Below are 16607 nucleotides of genomic sequence, written 5' to 3'. Positions count from 1 at the left end.
ATTTTTAAACTGAGGTGAATATATAACCATTTGGTGCAAAGCATAATCAAAGCCCTGAAAAAAGCTAAATTGACTTTATGTTATAGTTCTCTGTAAGATAATGTGTGAAGTGTAGCTTTATCTCCTTTGTGACTGTTTTTATGTTTTTGGTTTCTGGTTGTGTAATAAAACATCACAGAGTTAGGGTTAACTGACTGTTGTTGTTTTATTTTTTTTTTAAATATGATAACAGTCATGTATAGATTAACATGCTGTAGGATCCTGTGGGGAAAAAATGTTGTTGGGTCCCCATTGATCTCCATCATACATGGTACCACTTATGAATTTAATGATGCTCACTAAATTCTCCTATGATGGAGTAATGCATCAGGTTTTTGGTGCACAGTTTGATGAAACATTACTTTTCAACAATTTAACAAAACTAGACAAATTCGGGCTTTATATCATGATTTTGGCCCAAGGCCCCTCTTTAAGAAAAGGGCCACCAGATTTTTCATAGTTGATATTATTAATTATAGTACTTAAGTGGTACAAATTTCTAAAACTAAACTAATTCAAAATCAATGATATTATGAAGACTGATAAGTAGTAAACCTGGGCTTTTGGGGTCCCTGGATGTTTGGTAATGTTTATTTCTACTTCCTCAGAAAGGACCTGGCATTTACAGCAGTCAATGGATTAATTCCACTAATTTATGTTATATTTTGACAATGGAAAAAACACAACTAATAGTGCAATTTATTTAGGTTTGCTAGTATATCACACCAAAAAGTCTATCAATTTCTAGCAATTGCTGTAATTTTCATATTTTTGCCACATTTTGATTACTTCTTTTATTGTGTGTAACTGGATTTCACCATCAAGTTTTCCAGCCTGTTACTTTCTTACATGCTGGGGCAATCGCATCAGACAGGCTCGAATGTCAGTAACAGCCCCAGGCAGTTTACCCACGTTCTCCCATCGCTGTATGCTGGGACTAAACCGATGGACCAGTCCAGACTCGCTATAGTCATCCTGGCTGTAACCTCCCAGTATATAAATCTTCTCCTCCAGGACGACTGATGCTGCACCCACATGGGGCACAGGCAATGATGCAAAAGCAGTCCAGGAATCAGTTGAAGGGTCATACATCTCACAGACTTGTTGGTCAGTGTAAAACTTCCGCAGGTTGCACACACCACCGGCAACATAAAGGTGGCCTCGCAGGGCCTCCATGCAATGCTGGGCCCGGTCATGGGTCATGTCTGCCAAGTAGGTGGTTCCAGTCTCTGGGTGGTACAGAAACATTGAAACCAGACACACATACTCACAGTTGAAACCTCCAGATATGAAGATTCCTTCATCAACGACAGTAACAGCATAGCCACTCAGAGCCTGGTCCAGGGGCTGGACATAGCTGAAAAGAGCAAAACAGGAGGGATCAGACAGGAATAAAGTGCAGTGGTAAAACAAATCAATCTCGAGAAGTCACATTGATAGGATGAAAAAATATTTTTTAACATATACCATAAAACGCAGAGACAGAAATGGTGTGTGGTAAAAGTGGTATCAGGTACTGCAAGCATTAATCTTACCTCCAAGAGTCAGTGTCAGTGTTGTACATCTCCACACTGTCTATGTTGATGTTGATCTCTTTATCTCCACCAATGGCATAAAGTCGCTCCTCGTGTACCACAACTGAGAAGTTACTTCTAAACTCCTGCAAGTCAGCCAACCTCTTCCAGCTGTCCTTCACAGGGTCATAACTAGCATGTGTGAAATAAATGTAAGTAAAGATGGGGAAGATGAAACCACAATCTGGGTTAGTGAAAGTGAGAAGATAATATTTGTCCACTGACTCTGTCTCTGTTTACCTGTAGCTGGATTTCATGATGTCACCCTTGGTATAGAAGTAACATCCTCCAACCACATACAGCCTTCCATCCATTACTGCAACTCCATGCCTGAACTTTGGCTTTTCTGGCATCTCACCCAGCCTTTTCCACTCTATCTCCTTCACCAACCCTGTGCCACTGCGTAGAGAGTTTGCGAGCCACAGCTCCCTGCTAGGCATTCGTAGACCCATATCTGGGTTCAACTGGTCTCCCCCAACCAGAACCAGAGCATCTTTAGGTTGCCTGACTCTGCATTGATTCTGGGTTTCTGGAAAGCTGAAACCAAATTCTTTGAGTGCAGAGCAATATAGGTCCACCTCCTGGTTTCCAAAGCACTCCATACGCAGATTAATGGCCCTGACTTCCCTGAACTCTCGAAAGGTCATGAGTGGGAAGCGAACACCCTTCATCAGTAAACTAGCCTGACCCAATCTCTTCTCAGGATCAGCCTCCAACCAAGAGATTACGGCTCGAAATACAGCCAACTCTGAGGGCGCACATAGACCATCACAGTGGAGAAAATTTAGAAGCTTATCCGCTTGTAGGTCAAGAAACTTTGGAGTGGCTGACACCTCCCAGAAGTTTCTCAATACAAAGTCATTGGCTTCCTCAAGGAGCTCCGACATCCCATAAGCCTCAGCAAAAGATGCCACATCCAGGCAGGACCTAGCTTCCATTTCCTGTTGTATGAAGTCAAGGCAAAGTGAGATGGCAGGCTGGAACTGAAGCTGGAGAGCTGTGCAGGTGATCTCAAAAACACATTCCCAGCTAAGTGCAAGGGTCCCACTGTAGGAGCAGCTAATTAGAGCCTGTAACTCAGAAGCTAAAAGGAAGGGAAGGGCAACACAGGTTTGATTGGATTCCCTCATCCCGCAAGTGAACATGCCACGAAAATAGTCACTGCTAGCTGCCAGGATAACTCTGTGAACTAGAGGAGGACAAAAGAAGTTTTCATACTCTGACCATTATCAAATTCTGTAAAATATACAGCAAAATTACAGTATGAATGATACAAAGTGTACCAACCTTGGAATAAGGCTCCATCTACATCCAAAATTACATCACAGCCCACTCTGTCTGCATAGAGATGTTCAATGGATTGAAGAGTAATCTTCAACTGTTCTCTAACAGGAATATTTTTCTTTTCTATGTCAGGATTTTCACCTTTCTTTGTAACTTCTTCTTTGATGCAAAGATCTAGCACTCTAGGAACCCCCAGTGCTTGAGCCGCTGCCTTAATCTGTGCCATGGTATCTTTGTTTAAAGATAATACAACCCCAGTGTAGGCAAACTCCAAAACTGCCTGTAACCCAACATGATCAACCTCTGGACCCAGAGACAGGTACCACGTATGGATTCCTACATTCTTATCTTTGTCTGATTGCAGTCTGCTTTCTTCCCTCAGTTGTTCCTCAATTAAAAGACTGACAGCAGCCACAATAGGGGAGTGTACATTGAAGCTGTTCCCATTCTCAGTCGTCAGTGTCAGGTCTGTAAGAAGTGATGAATCCTGGAATTCCTTCAGGGCAATGAAGACCTGTTTAGGATAGGTATTGCTGTGGTATGTGCGGATGGTATCACCAAATCCTTCATCTTTGAACGCTCTTTCACTCATATTCTCTCCGATATCCTCTTGACTGCAACCACTGCCATACCTGACCCTGACGTCTGTCCCCTCTTTTTCACACCTACCACTCATCAGCCCCATCTTGGAATCATTGTAGGCCACAATCCTTCTCAATTCACGCTTGTCCTGTTCTATCCCTTCTTCTCCACGTTCTTCAATCACTCTTTTCCTCCTCTCTTTCTCTTTCCTCCATCGCTCTTCCCATTCCATTGGCAGGTAACGCCTGGTAAACTCCATGGCAGTATTATTTTTCTCCTCTACTAGTGGTTATTAGAATTACATCTAGCAAAACTGAGCATGAATCTACCGCTCTTTCTCATAATTATTCAAGTCTCAAATCTTTCTCTCAAGATTAAATCCTCTCCCTGTCTCAGACTCAATGTTGACAAGCACTGGACATAAACAAGCAGCTATTCATAGCTACTGGGTCAGACAGATTAAATTTCAGCAGAATCCCAGCATGCACGTCATTGTAACCTTCATCAAGGCAAGAAATAAAGGTGAACGTCAACTACATTTGCTCCACCATGGTCTATGATTGTCCTTTTGGGTTAGACACTCATTATTTATTTATTTTATTTTATTTATTTATCTATTTATTTTATTACAATTTTCACAATTTTACAGTATGGGATTTAGTCTGTACTCCAGTTCTGTCAGTGACTATTAGGGGGTTTTGGGGTCAAGGTTTAGAACATTTTTGGTAAAGCAAAAGAAAACATTATTTTTGTATTTAAAAAATACATAATATATAGTTTATTTTTATCTATTGACATGTTGAGTTATCTGTCTCTGAAATGTCTACCTATATACCAAAACAATGGAGGTGAATGGAATTTTAGCTGTGAAAAGTGACATTGTGAAACTGACAAGTTCACATATACTGTCTACTTCTTCTGAAAAAACAGCGCCAAAGATAACAGTCACAAAGAGGTGCATTATCTACAGTTATCTACAGTAACCACGACAGTTTCTGGAAATACACATTGCTGTTGAGTTTTTAAGCAGCGCAAATGAAATTCCATTCTTCTCCATTGTTTTGGGGTTGGAGACACACATCTCAGAGACAGATATCTCAAAACCACATCAGATAAAACCAAAACTACCTGCATACCTGACCTGAGATTGGAGTGAACGCTTTAAAACATCATCCTCAGCAACAATACTGAGTAGGAGGACTCAAGTTTGTCAAAATGTTATATTATTCTGATATAATGCTGTCATAAAGTGTAAACATACATAACACCACACCTTCTTGCAATTTCAACCAAGAAAGACTGACAATACACTTAGTGTGTGTGGCTGCATTCATATACATCCTCATGGAGAGGCTGTGTTCACATGCATGGTCAAGCATGTAACCACAGTTCACTGCTCAATCCTGGAACAATATCCTCTTCAGAAGAAGCCATTGGTGTTCGCACCTGTTTGTGCATGTGCCCTTGGTCTTACATGTCATATCAAAATAAAATATTCCCCTCTTGTGTACCATAGGCGATGAGATATTTCAGAAGGAAGACTCTTACGAAACACATTTTTGCAGGGAATTGTTGCATGTTTTTTTAATTTGATCCAAGCCAGCAAAGAACCAGTGAAGGCACACACAGGGGACACACCTCCATTTCTCAATGACGCACACTGTAACCATAAATGATAATAATTAACCTGGACCTATATATATATATATGTGTGTGTTTCTTTACACAACTCCCACAAATCCAAATATCTTTAATCTGGAGAATGGCAAAAATATCAGTGATCATACTGGTGTGCTTGCTTCCTGGTCTATCTAACGGCCAAGCTGAAAGCAATAAGAGTGAGACACTCACTGAGCTGACACAAAAAGGCCTGGCAGATAATAATGACAACCAGAATTCCAACCAAAGGCAAGAAACATCGGCTATTTTGACATCAAACACAACAACAACCCAGGAAAGCTTTGAGCCACCCATCTACATGTTGTGGAAGGAGCTGGGGGCTTTGGGAGAGAGGCTGGATGCCACTGTGGGAGCCCTGGATGAAACAAAGAGAAAGCTGGAGGCCAGTGAGAAGCAGCTGGCTGCATTTACCGGAACTGTGACTAAACTGGGTACAATGGTTCGAGGTAATAACATATGCTATTTTTAACAATGGTTGTATAGGACAGTTTTATTTGTCCTCACTCTAACAACAACTCAATAAGCAAAGCCATTTTGATACCAGAGCAGCTCTGGCTTCATTAAACTGTAAAATGTATTATACTGATATGTATGATTGATCTCCCAGGACAGGCTCGGGTGGCATTTTCTGCTACTTTGCCTGTGAATGGTACCATTGGTCCTATGACTTCTGTTTATCCTTTGGTGTACCACAATGTTTTGTTAAACATCGGGAATGCATACAGTCCAGTCACAGGTCAGTATTCAGTGTGCAGAATTAAAATCAATCATGTGTTACCTTCTTTTACTTTGTCTCTTTCCATTGATAAATCACCCATGAAAGTGTCTTCTGATGTGATGAAACCAACAAAAGTTATGGTCTTATAAAAGTACTTAAGTGATCCTCTTTGAAATATGCAGTATATGTTTTTTTTTAATTTTTTTATTATAATTATACTAAATTGTTGTTTGATACAGGTTATTTCACTGCATCAGTGCCAGGAGCCTATTATTTCAGCTTCACGTCTTACTGGTGGGGAGGGAATGGATCTACTGGTGGCAGTTTGTTCCGAAATGGATATCAAGTGGTGTCATGGTATCGTGATCAACCACACAACACCTCTGGATCTAACAGTGCCATACTTCTGCTACAAGTGGGGGACAAGGTCAATGTTCGTCTTTGGGAGGGTCAGAAGATTAGTGATAATGGAAATAGCTACTCATCATTCAGTGGATTTTTGATTTTTCCTGTGTGGAGCGTATGAACATATTATGATTTAAAATTGATCAAACTTTTGATAGTGATGGAAAGATTATATAATGTCATGTAACCTTTTCCGCTGTAAACACTTCAATGTTCTGTCATTGTTAAAAATGGGAATGCAGCTCTTCTTTTTCAGACAGGGCAATAATGACACTTGTATATTTGTATAATTTAATTGATTTAAGGACTTTTTCAAAACTTGAATACATAGTTTCTTGTTTCTTTTATGTCATGTTGAAATAAATGTCTATTCTGTGCTTCTCATAAACATGTGAATTAAGTTTAGACTGTATTATACTCCATTTTTAATAATCTAGTAGTAGTTTGACTATATACCAGCAGTGTGTATACTACATTTATTTGATTGTAACCATTTTCTGCCACCATATAAATTATAATCTCATTTGCCTTGTTGAGAAATGTTTGCTCCTATTAAATTGTCAATAAAGGTGTATCAATTATGTTGATAATGTGACAATGATTGTTGTGTATAACACTGTTAGTAAAACACAGACACTTTGAATTCCACCGACACAATAATCATTGCAGATTCAAAGAAATGAAAAATCCTTTTGTTTATTTCTTATTGTTAAACAAGAATTATAGATAAAAATTGTCACATACAGACAAGCAATGCAACAGTTGGTTGTACAACATTTTGAAACAAGGTAATTGGATGAATAATGTCAATAAAAACTAAGATATAAGATGTACCAAACTGGTGGGAATCAAAATATTAAAACTATAATGAAATCACCCTTCTAAATACACAGAATTAAAAAAGATTAAAAAATATTCCTTTATCTCTGACAGGATAACTGTTGCTGTCCATTACAGGGGTAACTTGCCTAAAAATACATAATTTTAATGTATTATAATAAGTATTATGTAAATTATGAAAAAAAGAAGATTTCTAAAAGAGTAAAACTGCAAGGAGTGTTTCAGTGGCAACAGTACTGTCCTTCAATACAAGACTGTTCAATACAGGTGGTGAATGTAATAATTAACTACATGCTTTGTTCAAAATCTGACCACTCTGTAGTGCTGTGGTTGTTCAGCTGACCCACCACATCTCACATGTCACCACATCTAGCTGTTTTTTGTTATACTATAAAGTGCTTTTGTGTTTTTGAGGTATGATCACTGCTTTAAAATCAAATCAGGAAAAAAAATAGAGCATTAACTGTAAGTAGGAATTTAAGGCATTCTTAGCCGATTACTATTTTTAAACAGGTGATTGTGACAAAGCAGTACAGTACAGTACCATAACTTTCTCAGTTTTCCCTTAGCGGAAGGTAACGAGGTATTCTGGGTAGGCCTGGTCATCGTGGAAGATCACGAACATAGAGGGCAACTGCTGGTTGTCCACCAAACTGTCGAAGCAGTCAGTGGGGTCAGACGCACGAGGAGGTGGGCGCCTCATAGAGGAATTACCAACTGTGTAACGGCCGGTCAGGACACGAGCAACATACACCCTCTTCATGCCTGCTGCATCTGGTGCGGAATATCCTCCTGCTGAATAGTCTGCGTTGACTGCGAAGTAAACTCCCTGTCCGTATGCAACAGCTATGACCGAAAAACATAATAAAATAATCATATCAAGTTTAAAGAATAGTTAGACAGTTTGGAAAATACAATTATTCCTGCTCTGGTTTGAAGTAGGAGGCCACTGATGAATCATATCTGATACAGTCACACTCACAGAGTCCTAATGAAGCAGATTAGAAGGGCTTTTGATTGAATTCCTAATACCTGGATGGGTATTTTACTTTACTTTTTATTTTTTTCTTTGTTTAGTCATGCCTCTATACTATTATAAAAACATATTTAGGATTTGAATCTAACTTTTAAGCATATGATACAATTTCTTACCATGTTTTCCTGCGAAATTCCTGTCGAATCTATCCCTTTCAATGCAGTGACATGACTCTGCTGATGATCCATGGTAGAGAGTCTTCTCCCCAAGGTCGTTTGGACCGTTCTTGGAAAGTATACGCTCCCTACACACAGTATAGGCATGCCATAGGTGGGTGTTTTGCACACGCTCAATCTGAAATCACAAAGCACACAATTAATGACATGTTACTGTACTGTAAGTTTACAAACTTAAAAAGTATTTTTGGGTTGGCATTACTCACTTTGCAGATGTTGTGTTTAGTTGTTTTGCAAAAACCCTTGACTACTTTCTGGTACTCTGGTGAGTTAGGTTGCAGCTCCACCTTTTTAAAGACTTCTCTGTCCATAGGTTCCCAGTGTGATGGCAAATCTAAAGTACAAATCAAAGAAATGAATGTTATTATTACAAAAAAGTAATTGTTCAAAAAGAAAATACAGAACGAGTGGCTAAATCAGTAGTAAACAACAAAATGTGTCATACTTGATTCAGTCTCGCTCCTTTTCACTCTGTAGGTGATGCCCGTTAACCAATCTGTGGCTTCTCGTTTCTTCAGGTTTACTTTCACCATGCAGTCGTTTGGTGCCTTCACTTCTACAGACACTTCTCCTGTTATGTGAGCCATCTCCAGCACAGAGTTGTCACGCAGGCTTAGCTCCTGCCATTCTCCTAGCACATCCTGCATTGACCACTGGACAGTAAGAGCCAACATCGCTTCATCTTTTTCGCAGAGGTCTTTACAAAGAGCTTCTTGGATTGCTTTGTTCACCAGGTCAGTGACACTCAAAACATCTTCTTTTAGGCCCTTCAGCACATAGACATCTCCTGAGGCTGACCCATCTCTGGCTCCAGCTCTAGCTCTGTTGCCATTAACACTTTGACGCCTCCTATGCTCCAGGCTTATTCCTAGGCATTTGACTTTTGCATGCACTGCCTCCATCTCCATGGCATCAAGCTTGGAAAAATGATGGACATCCATCTCTCTTTCTACCAGCTGCTGCTGCAGGAGCCTCTCTAGATCTGTCTTGATGGTCCTGCTGATGCCTGTACCACAACCAATCACTCGTATGTCAGCTGGCTGGGGCTTTGAGGAGATGAAGGTTTCGCCTCCTGGTGCTGAAGACGTGGATGGTTTGGAACACTTTTCTTGACGCTTCTTGAGCATTTGTTTAGCTCTTTCTACAAAAAAAGAGCAGAAGAAAAACAACAAATGAGGATGTGACTCCTCATCATTTAAATTATTCGAGTCGAGCTAATTTGCATTTTTTTATGTGCCATGACTATTTTTATTTGATTTATTTGTACATAAAAAGTTCTAACTAATGGTTTTATGAAAGATTATGAAACCATAAATTAAACCTTTACACCATTTACAATGACAAACTTTTATGTTTTGTATTGGGGAAGATTTCTTTGGCTTTCCTCTAGCTTGATTTGTCCTTTTACCCAGCTCTTTAATTCATTAATAAAACCGTCTGCACTTGTTGGTAAGTCAAATATTGTTGTCATGGATAATACAGCAGCACATCCTTTCATGGTGCAAAGATAAACAGCACAATTGGACAAGAAATGTTGAGATATTTGATTCCATTCAGTTGGGAAAAAAAACGTTTATATGTACAATTATTTTGTACATTTACAATTTATCTTGTGAACTGACTGCTTCAGGCATAGCAATGGCAACCAGTCAGTCTGTCAAGGTATGATTTGGGTCCAGATTGAAATATCTCAACAACTATTGAATGGATAGCAATGAAATGTTGTGCATTATTCCTTGAGGAGGAAGACTACAGAGGCTTTGGTAATCATCTAATTAATAAATACATACCTTTCAGGCTAAGGCGGGAAGGTGCAGTTTGTCCAAAGCGCTTCTCCAGCTCTGATCTGCAAAATCACATTACAAGTTAGGTAATTTTAACCATGTGATATGACCAGTTAATGAATGCAAACTGTATTAAAACCATATTTTTTCATCTACTGTTTGTTGCCGGATGAATAAGATTAATTTCTGACCTAAAAGTCTGGAAGACCTGTTGTTGCAAGATGACAACGCGAATGAGTGACACAGAAGTTGGTTTCAAGTCTCTAATAGCAGAGGCTATGCCATCCAGCATGGCTTCACAAGCTTTAACAGAGTCCATACCAGCTGCACCTGATGGGATAGAAAGACAATGGTTGGGAATTCATATGGGGATGTCACTGATGATTCCATTTACATTGTTGCTGTGACTTCTCATAACTTTTCTACTTTATTTTGAAAGTGTATCATGACCAAAAGTAATCTGTTGGCTTATAGTAGTAGGCCACAATTTTTTTCTTCTTTGAATAGTGTTGCAAAAGCTTGTAAATGGTAAATCAGATATCAACAATTTCATTGGCAGCTGCTACTATATAGTCCAAAAGACAGTCCATCAATGTTTTATGTATTATGTAACTTTTAGATGCAGTCCTGCTTTTTTTTTAGAATTAAGACACAAACAAAGTTGGTGTCTTGACAGAATACATAAGTACACATAGCCATGCACACAACCACTCATAACACACACATGCACATAGTACAAACCAGTATTGATTGCTGGGAAGGCTGCTGAGTGATAGCCTTTGGTCTCACACTGCTTCAGAATCTTTTTGCAGTTCTTGCGAATCGTCTGAGGGTCACACTTAAAGCCAGCATGAATAATTTCCCTGCAGCCAAGCAACCCGGATCCTGTGGTGCACATATAGTCAGCTGGAATCCCCACTGTCAAAAACAAAAAAAAATATGATCAAAATCATAATGTTGAATTTATTTTCTCTATATGATTTTGTGCAGGTGGCATTAAGTTAAAGAAGAGAACGTGACTGTGGTTAAAGTAACAATCTCTCAGGGTTTCTTGCTCTCTCATAGCACCTATGGCGATACGAAGTAATGCAGGTGTGTTTGTGGACCTCACTTCCCAGAGATCCAAATAGTTTTCGATCATGTGACATCACTACATCAGTACGTCACACCAGAGTGTGTTGAAAAGCAGGTGTATTGTATTAGCCCTGCACACAACCAGTGTTGGAAAACTCTTTACTAACTGTGCAATGCTTGTGATTGTTTCCACAAATGTCATCACTGAGTTTGAAATACTCTATAATACCACCAATGCATCATCAGTGGGCCATAGGCTCAGTCAGTAGTTTGACAGTATTTTTCAGTCCATTATTAAGGCTTACCTTGTGCTAACTCTGCTTGGACAGTGGGCCCTGCTGCAGTCAGAATGGCTTTGGAGACACCTGTTGAGTTTGTAAATACAGAGTTAGGATCCAACCTAGGGTCATACTGTGAGGTACTTTGTTTCTGTGTATTGCATATTTCAATAAAGACATTTAGATTGTACCAGCTTGGTTGTTAGAGAAGTCCGTTGTGTTGACAATGACATCAGTGCGTTCATTAACGATGTCCCCTTGGACCATTTGAAGTTTGACTCCACCCAGCAAGGCTGTGACCTCATCATCATTTACAGAGACATGGCGATAAAAGGAAGCTAAAATCATAGAAATAAGACAGAAAGAAAGGTTTTTTATTAAATTAAATCTGCATACAAATTGTTTGCTATTAACATTGAAGCAACTGAAAGACTGAAAACACAAGCCTCTTTTAACTTATTGTTAAAATTTACCAAAAGATGAGGAAGACATTTTATCATTTAGAGAGTTCAGAGCCAGGTAGTTATGTCAGAATTTGTGAAAGCTAAAACCATTTTCTGCTGGATGTTTAAGTAGCTACTGTAATGGCTAACATTAACTTTTATACATTAATAGCTGTGTGAGTCTGTGATATTTTTTTGCCCCCTTGTGGTCTTAAAATTAAGGTTTGGAATTTGAAAACCAAGTAATTGACTTGAAAAGGCTTGCTCAACATAAAACTGAAAAGAAATTATTCATACCAACCTTGATCAGGATTAGCATCATTTGTGAATCCTCTGAGATGCAAAGTTCCCTGAGCAGACTGGAAGGCCTGTAAGGACACAGTGAGGGGTTTAATTCCAGTTCCCCTTCCAAAGAAAAACGCATCTGGTTTTTGTTTCACAAGTGATTATGCTAATTAACTCTAACATTAATGAACTGCGAAATTCACTTTTTGCAGACAGAATGCTGGAATACTGTTAATCTGATTGTGGACTAAATTATTCACATTAAAGTGTATATTAAAAAAATATGATCAATAATATGCTGTTAATTTTATTACAACCCTTCTTTTGTTGAAGAACCACTAAAGCATTTCCTTTACCTTGCTAGATTCTTTGTCATTGGGGTGAATGACAATATGAACGTTGAAAGATGCTCTGCTGGCTCGGCTCTGTTCAAACCCATTAATCTCCTCCAGGAGAACCTTGGATGCCAAACTGTGAGGAAAACGCAGGACAGCACCAGTCCCAAGCACAGGGAAGGCAACTGAACTAAAGCCTCTGTTTTCACAGCGAGCCAGGATTTTGTTGATTCCCAGTCTCAGAGCCTGAAGATTAAGGATAGTTTTTAAAATGGTAGGGAAAACAAAACACACAACAAGCCTGGTTTCACAAAACCTATAAAAAACATGTTCACTGAATACTATTTCACCTGAACTGCAGCTCCATGTTGGTTATTATCCCAAGAGAGAAGATTGAGAAAGATCACTGCTTTAGATCGAAGTGCAGGCAAGCCCTCCACCAGGACTGTGTCACCAGGCAGTGTTGCTCCTCCTGCTTCTGTATGAAACTTTGCAGTCAGCTGTGGTCCAACCATGTTGGACAAAATATTTCCAACACGGGTAGACAGAGGATCATGGCTTGCCATTGGAGATACAAGGACATCCACCTAAGAGAATACAATAATCTAACTTTATCTGTGTTAAAGTATAAATGGTCCTGACAACCATGGCAAATTAGCATCTGACACATATTGAATTGAGTGTAAACAAATGTACTAATGCAGCATCAATACCTCGGAAATGTCTCTCACCTGCTGGGTCTCCAAAGTTCCCTGAATAATCTGCACAAGGACACAACCTCGCGTATTTCCAGCAGTGGCTCCTCTTGTAGTGTCTTGGGCAGCGGCATCCATTGGGAACCCAAAATCTCTTGGAGCTCTGTTTCCTGTACTTATCGGTTGGAGAAGCCTGTCACATGCTTCTTGCATGGCCCTCACCACCTCTCCTCTGTTATCAATAAGAATAATTTTGCTCAGACTTCTCCCTCCCTGACTACCAAACTTCTTAACAGCTGTAACAATAGCCTCTGAGCACACTCTGACAGGAACACCAAATACACCAGAGCTGATACAGGGCATGGCTATCGACTTGAACTCCATCTGTTCTGCTAAATCCAGAGCAGACTCTGCAGTTTTTTCCAGTAAGACTCTTTCTCTGCCACCTGATTTTCCACCAACAGGCCCAACTGCATGCAGCATTTTCTTGCAGTTTAAGTTCCCCCCTGTTGTCACTACCACATCACCTGTAGGTATTTTTCCCACCTGCTTTACTATTGCACGACTCTCCTTCTGCACTTCAGGGCCACCTGCTTTACTCAGTGCAGCTGCAACCCCTCCACAGTGGTCCAGATCCTCATTTGCAGCATTCACCAGGGCATCAGCATCCTGTTTGGTGATGTCACCCTGACATACCAGCACCTGGAGCCCATCATGAAGGCAGTAGCTGGCAAATGTTATGCCTTCAGCAGAGTGAGGTTGTTCATGAAGCTTTATTATACACTTCTGAGAATGACCAACATTTAAAAGGTTGTCTCTTCCAGAGTGACTTAGGAAATACCTTACTGCCCCTGGCAGGTCAATTGATACTCTGTCCTCAACAAGAGAGTCCAAAAACGGACCTAGTCTGTTTCTGACCTCAGTCACTTTTCTTGATGGTCCTTCCAACATCACCATGGGCCTAGAGGAAGATGTTAAAGGGTGGAAGGTAACCCCTGAATAGTCAAAACCATGCAGGTGCAGCAATTCTGGTAAGAGTTGTACTAAATCTGGGAAAGGGAGTATAACTTTGCCTTCAATGCTTGCCTGATCCAAAATAAACTGTGTGACAGCTTCATTCAGTTCTTCAACCTCTGTGTTGTGGCCCAGTAAGCACACTGTTTTGTCTGCACTAAACACAACCCGGACTCTACATTTTCCTTGGTTCATCTCATTTGCCTTCGTCTCAAGTGTTTTACGAAGTTCAGATGGCACAGTAGAGCAGCTAGGAAGATCAATATTTACTTCCTTGAACCGGCTGTGCAGTGCCTTTTCTGTGTCATCCAGATTACCAGTGAAGAGAGAGAAGAGGCGTAGCTCTGTGTCTCGTAACTCTATTTCCAACTTGTCACCGACCTCTAAAAAGTCACCTAGGGGCCCTGGACCTCCATATGCCTTCCTCAGGAAAGCCAGAAGATGTGGGCTCACATTAGCAACAGATCTCTCGATGACTAAATTCTCCTTCTCACTGATCCAATCTCCAGCCTTAAGGATCTCCTCCACAGAACCTTCCAGGACTAGCTGTCCTGCATCTCCCTGTGTCACCTTGAGTCCTGCAAAATCTCTTTGCAAACCATGCTCAATCTCTTTCCAGAGGAGGCCGAGCTTAGCCTTGCCTAGTCGACGAGTGCTGGTTTGCCTCTCAATTAAACTTGACCCTCGAACTTTAACATACAAGCCATCTAAAGCCATTAACTTAGCATCTACCTGAGATTGTTCACCAACCACAACAGCCATCCCAACCTCACTGTACACTTTCACCTCATCTGTGATCTGTTGAGACTTGCGGGACTGAAGCAAAGCTTTGACTTTGTGAGGGTCCATCTCATAGTGGCAGAGGTACTGTTTTTTAACACTTTCAAATAGTTTGTCCACCTCAGATTCCCACTTTTGAACTCCAGCACCAGGCTGGCCTAAATTCTTGACTACAACCTTCCCCTCATCTGGGTAAAGCTGAGCAGAGCAGGCCACAGAGGTGAGTTTGCCCTCAAATTCTTTCCCAGCCTTGGGACTTTCCTTTAAGTAACAAAGGAGGTAAGTATCAAGTTGTAGTTCATATTCTTCACCACTTGATGGCAGGCTTGAATCAAGAATGGTCTGCTGACTCTGCTGTTGAAAAGAATGAGTATCAGTTAATATTATTGAAATGGCTTGTATTGCCATCTCTGAGATTATACTGACTGTAACTGTAAACATTCAATATCCCTAATTCTGGTCCATGTAAGTTATCTTTACATTGTTTACTGATATTGTTATTGACTGAAGTAATTGGACATTCACACTTATCTTTGTTTCTACATTTACTGCGAGATGAAACACTACTTTAGAATATTTTTATACTAACCTTTACTGGCTGGCCTGGAGTGGAGGTAGTGGTGGGAGAGGAGTTGTCTTGATTGTCTCGCACAGTCAGGACCAGTTGATGGCCTGCAATCTCCAACACATGCTCAGATTTCTGCAGGACTCTCTGCTGAGCTGTGATAGAAAAAATGTATCTTATTACATTTTTTTAAATTACATGAAGCAATACACACTGAGATAAAAACAAAAAACATTGTTTCTAACAGAAATTAGACTAATGAACCATCACACATATTTAAACATCATGTGACGAATGACATTGGCCTACTTTCCACTTTAAAGCAACAGCAGGATAGCATTTGAATGATACTATTTACTAAATGGTATCATTCAAAACTAATCCTAAAGGATTTGCAGACCTATTTACCTAATTTTAAGAGATCATATGAGACATCATATCAATATTAGATTTTTTCTTATAGAGCAGCCTGTAGCCTACTCAAAGTGAAAGTGAAAGAAGACTAATATGTTTCTACATTTAAACACTGTGACAGCGGATAAATATGACGAAGTTGAACATATGCAGTCAGAAAGTTTGTATGTCTGGTCTGCAAACTGTAAAATCTGTCTGTTTCATTAAAAAAATGCAAACATTTGAGTGCACGATTTCGCTTCGTCACGGGCAGAAATACTTTCGCTTTCACCGGCACAACGAGTTCGACATAAATCGAGAAATCGACGACAAAAGCAACTTAATAGACACACAATTATGTCTTACCCTCTCTGTCCTTAAAAGCGATGCTGTAAATGTTATCCTTTATTTGTTTTATTGAGCTGCAGTCGCCACCTCCTGATTTGCGCTGAATGTTGAAATACGTTTCTATTTTCTTCCTTTTTCCTTCATCCAGATCGGGACCCTCGAAGAAGATAGAATATGTGTAAACAGCCATCCTGTTAAGTCTTAACAGACTTAATAATCAAATAAAAGTCTGAATATGTTAGAGGGAAGCGCTGCTGGCACCTGCAGCTGGCTGCCAAC

At 39.9% G+C, this 16607-nt stretch overlaps 2 protein-coding genes across 3 annotated transcripts; both read right to left on the bottom strand.

Moving 5' to 3' along the window:
- Positions 1 to 845: 845 nt before the first annotated feature.
- si:ch211-63p21.8 (kelch-like protein 33) lies at positions 846 to 3859 on the bottom strand. The gene is made up of 4 exons (XM_053343565.1): positions 2901 to 3859; positions 1854 to 2802; positions 1575 to 1745; positions 846 to 1396 (listed from the first exon to the last, which is right to left on the bottom strand). Exons 1-4 carry the CDS (start codon positions 3736 to 3738, stop codon positions 877 to 879), a joined length of 2478 nt encoding a protein of 825 aa, XP_053199540.1. The 5' UTR covers positions 3739 to 3859; the 3' UTR covers positions 846 to 876.
- Positions 3860 to 7091: 3232 nt separating this feature from the next.
- Positions 7092 to 16607, bottom strand: LOC128383731 (protein mono-ADP-ribosyltransferase PARP14-like). 2 transcript variants are annotated; one of them, XM_053343322.1, is made up of 15 exons: positions 16347 to 16607; positions 15612 to 15742; positions 13265 to 15376; positions 12884 to 13120; positions 12555 to 12779; positions 12215 to 12281; positions 11662 to 11808; positions 11498 to 11557; positions 10860 to 11036; positions 10310 to 10448; positions 10125 to 10180; positions 8780 to 9475; positions 8541 to 8668; positions 8275 to 8452; positions 7092 to 7968 (listed from the first exon to the last, which is right to left on the bottom strand). In XM_053343322.1, the coding sequence occupies exons 1-15, from the start codon at positions 16516 to 16518 to the stop codon at positions 7688 to 7690; spliced, it is 4806 nt and encodes a 1601-aa protein (XP_053199297.1). In that variant the 5' UTR covers positions 16519 to 16607; the 3' UTR covers positions 7092 to 7687. The 2 variants fall into 2 exon arrangements, with proteins under 2 accessions (XP_053199297.1, XP_053199298.1); XM_053343323.1 differs by having other exon boundaries at positions 15618 to 15742.

The sequence above is a fragment of the Scomber japonicus genome, chromosome 22 (assembly GCF_027409825.1).
Source record: "Scomber japonicus isolate fScoJap1 chromosome 22, fScoJap1.pri, whole genome shotgun sequence".
Classification (NCBI taxonomy): Eukaryota; Metazoa; Chordata; class Actinopteri; order Scombriformes; family Scombridae; genus Scomber; species Scomber japonicus.
The sequence above is the reverse complement of the archived record's forward strand: the minus strand, read 5'-3'. Positions and strand labels throughout refer to the sequence as shown.

Coding starts and splice junctions, on each gene's coding strand:
- si:ch211-63p21.8 (XM_053343565.1), bottom strand. CDS start 3,738: ATGGAGTTTACCAGGCGTTACCTGCCAATGGAATGGGAAGAGCGATGG. Junction 1,746..1,853: donor ATCATGAAATCCAGCTACAG/GTAAACAGAGAC, acceptor CACACATGCTAG/TTATGACCCTGTGAAGGACA. Junction 1,397..1,574: donor ACTGACACTGACTCTTGGAG/GTAAGATTAATG, acceptor TGCTCTTTTCAG/CTATGTCCAGCCCCTGGACC.
- LOC128383731 (XM_053343322.1), bottom strand. CDS start 16,518: ATGGCTGTTTACACATATTCTATCTTCTTCGAGGGTCCCGATCTGGAT. Junction 12,282..12,554: donor ATGACAAAGAATCTAGCAAG/GTAAAGGAAATG, acceptor GTGTCCTTACAG/GCCTTCCAGTCTGCTCAGGG. Junction 11,558..11,661: donor CTTCTCTAACAACCAAGCTG/GTACAATCTAAA, acceptor CAAACTCAACAG/GTGTCTCCAAAGCCATTCTG.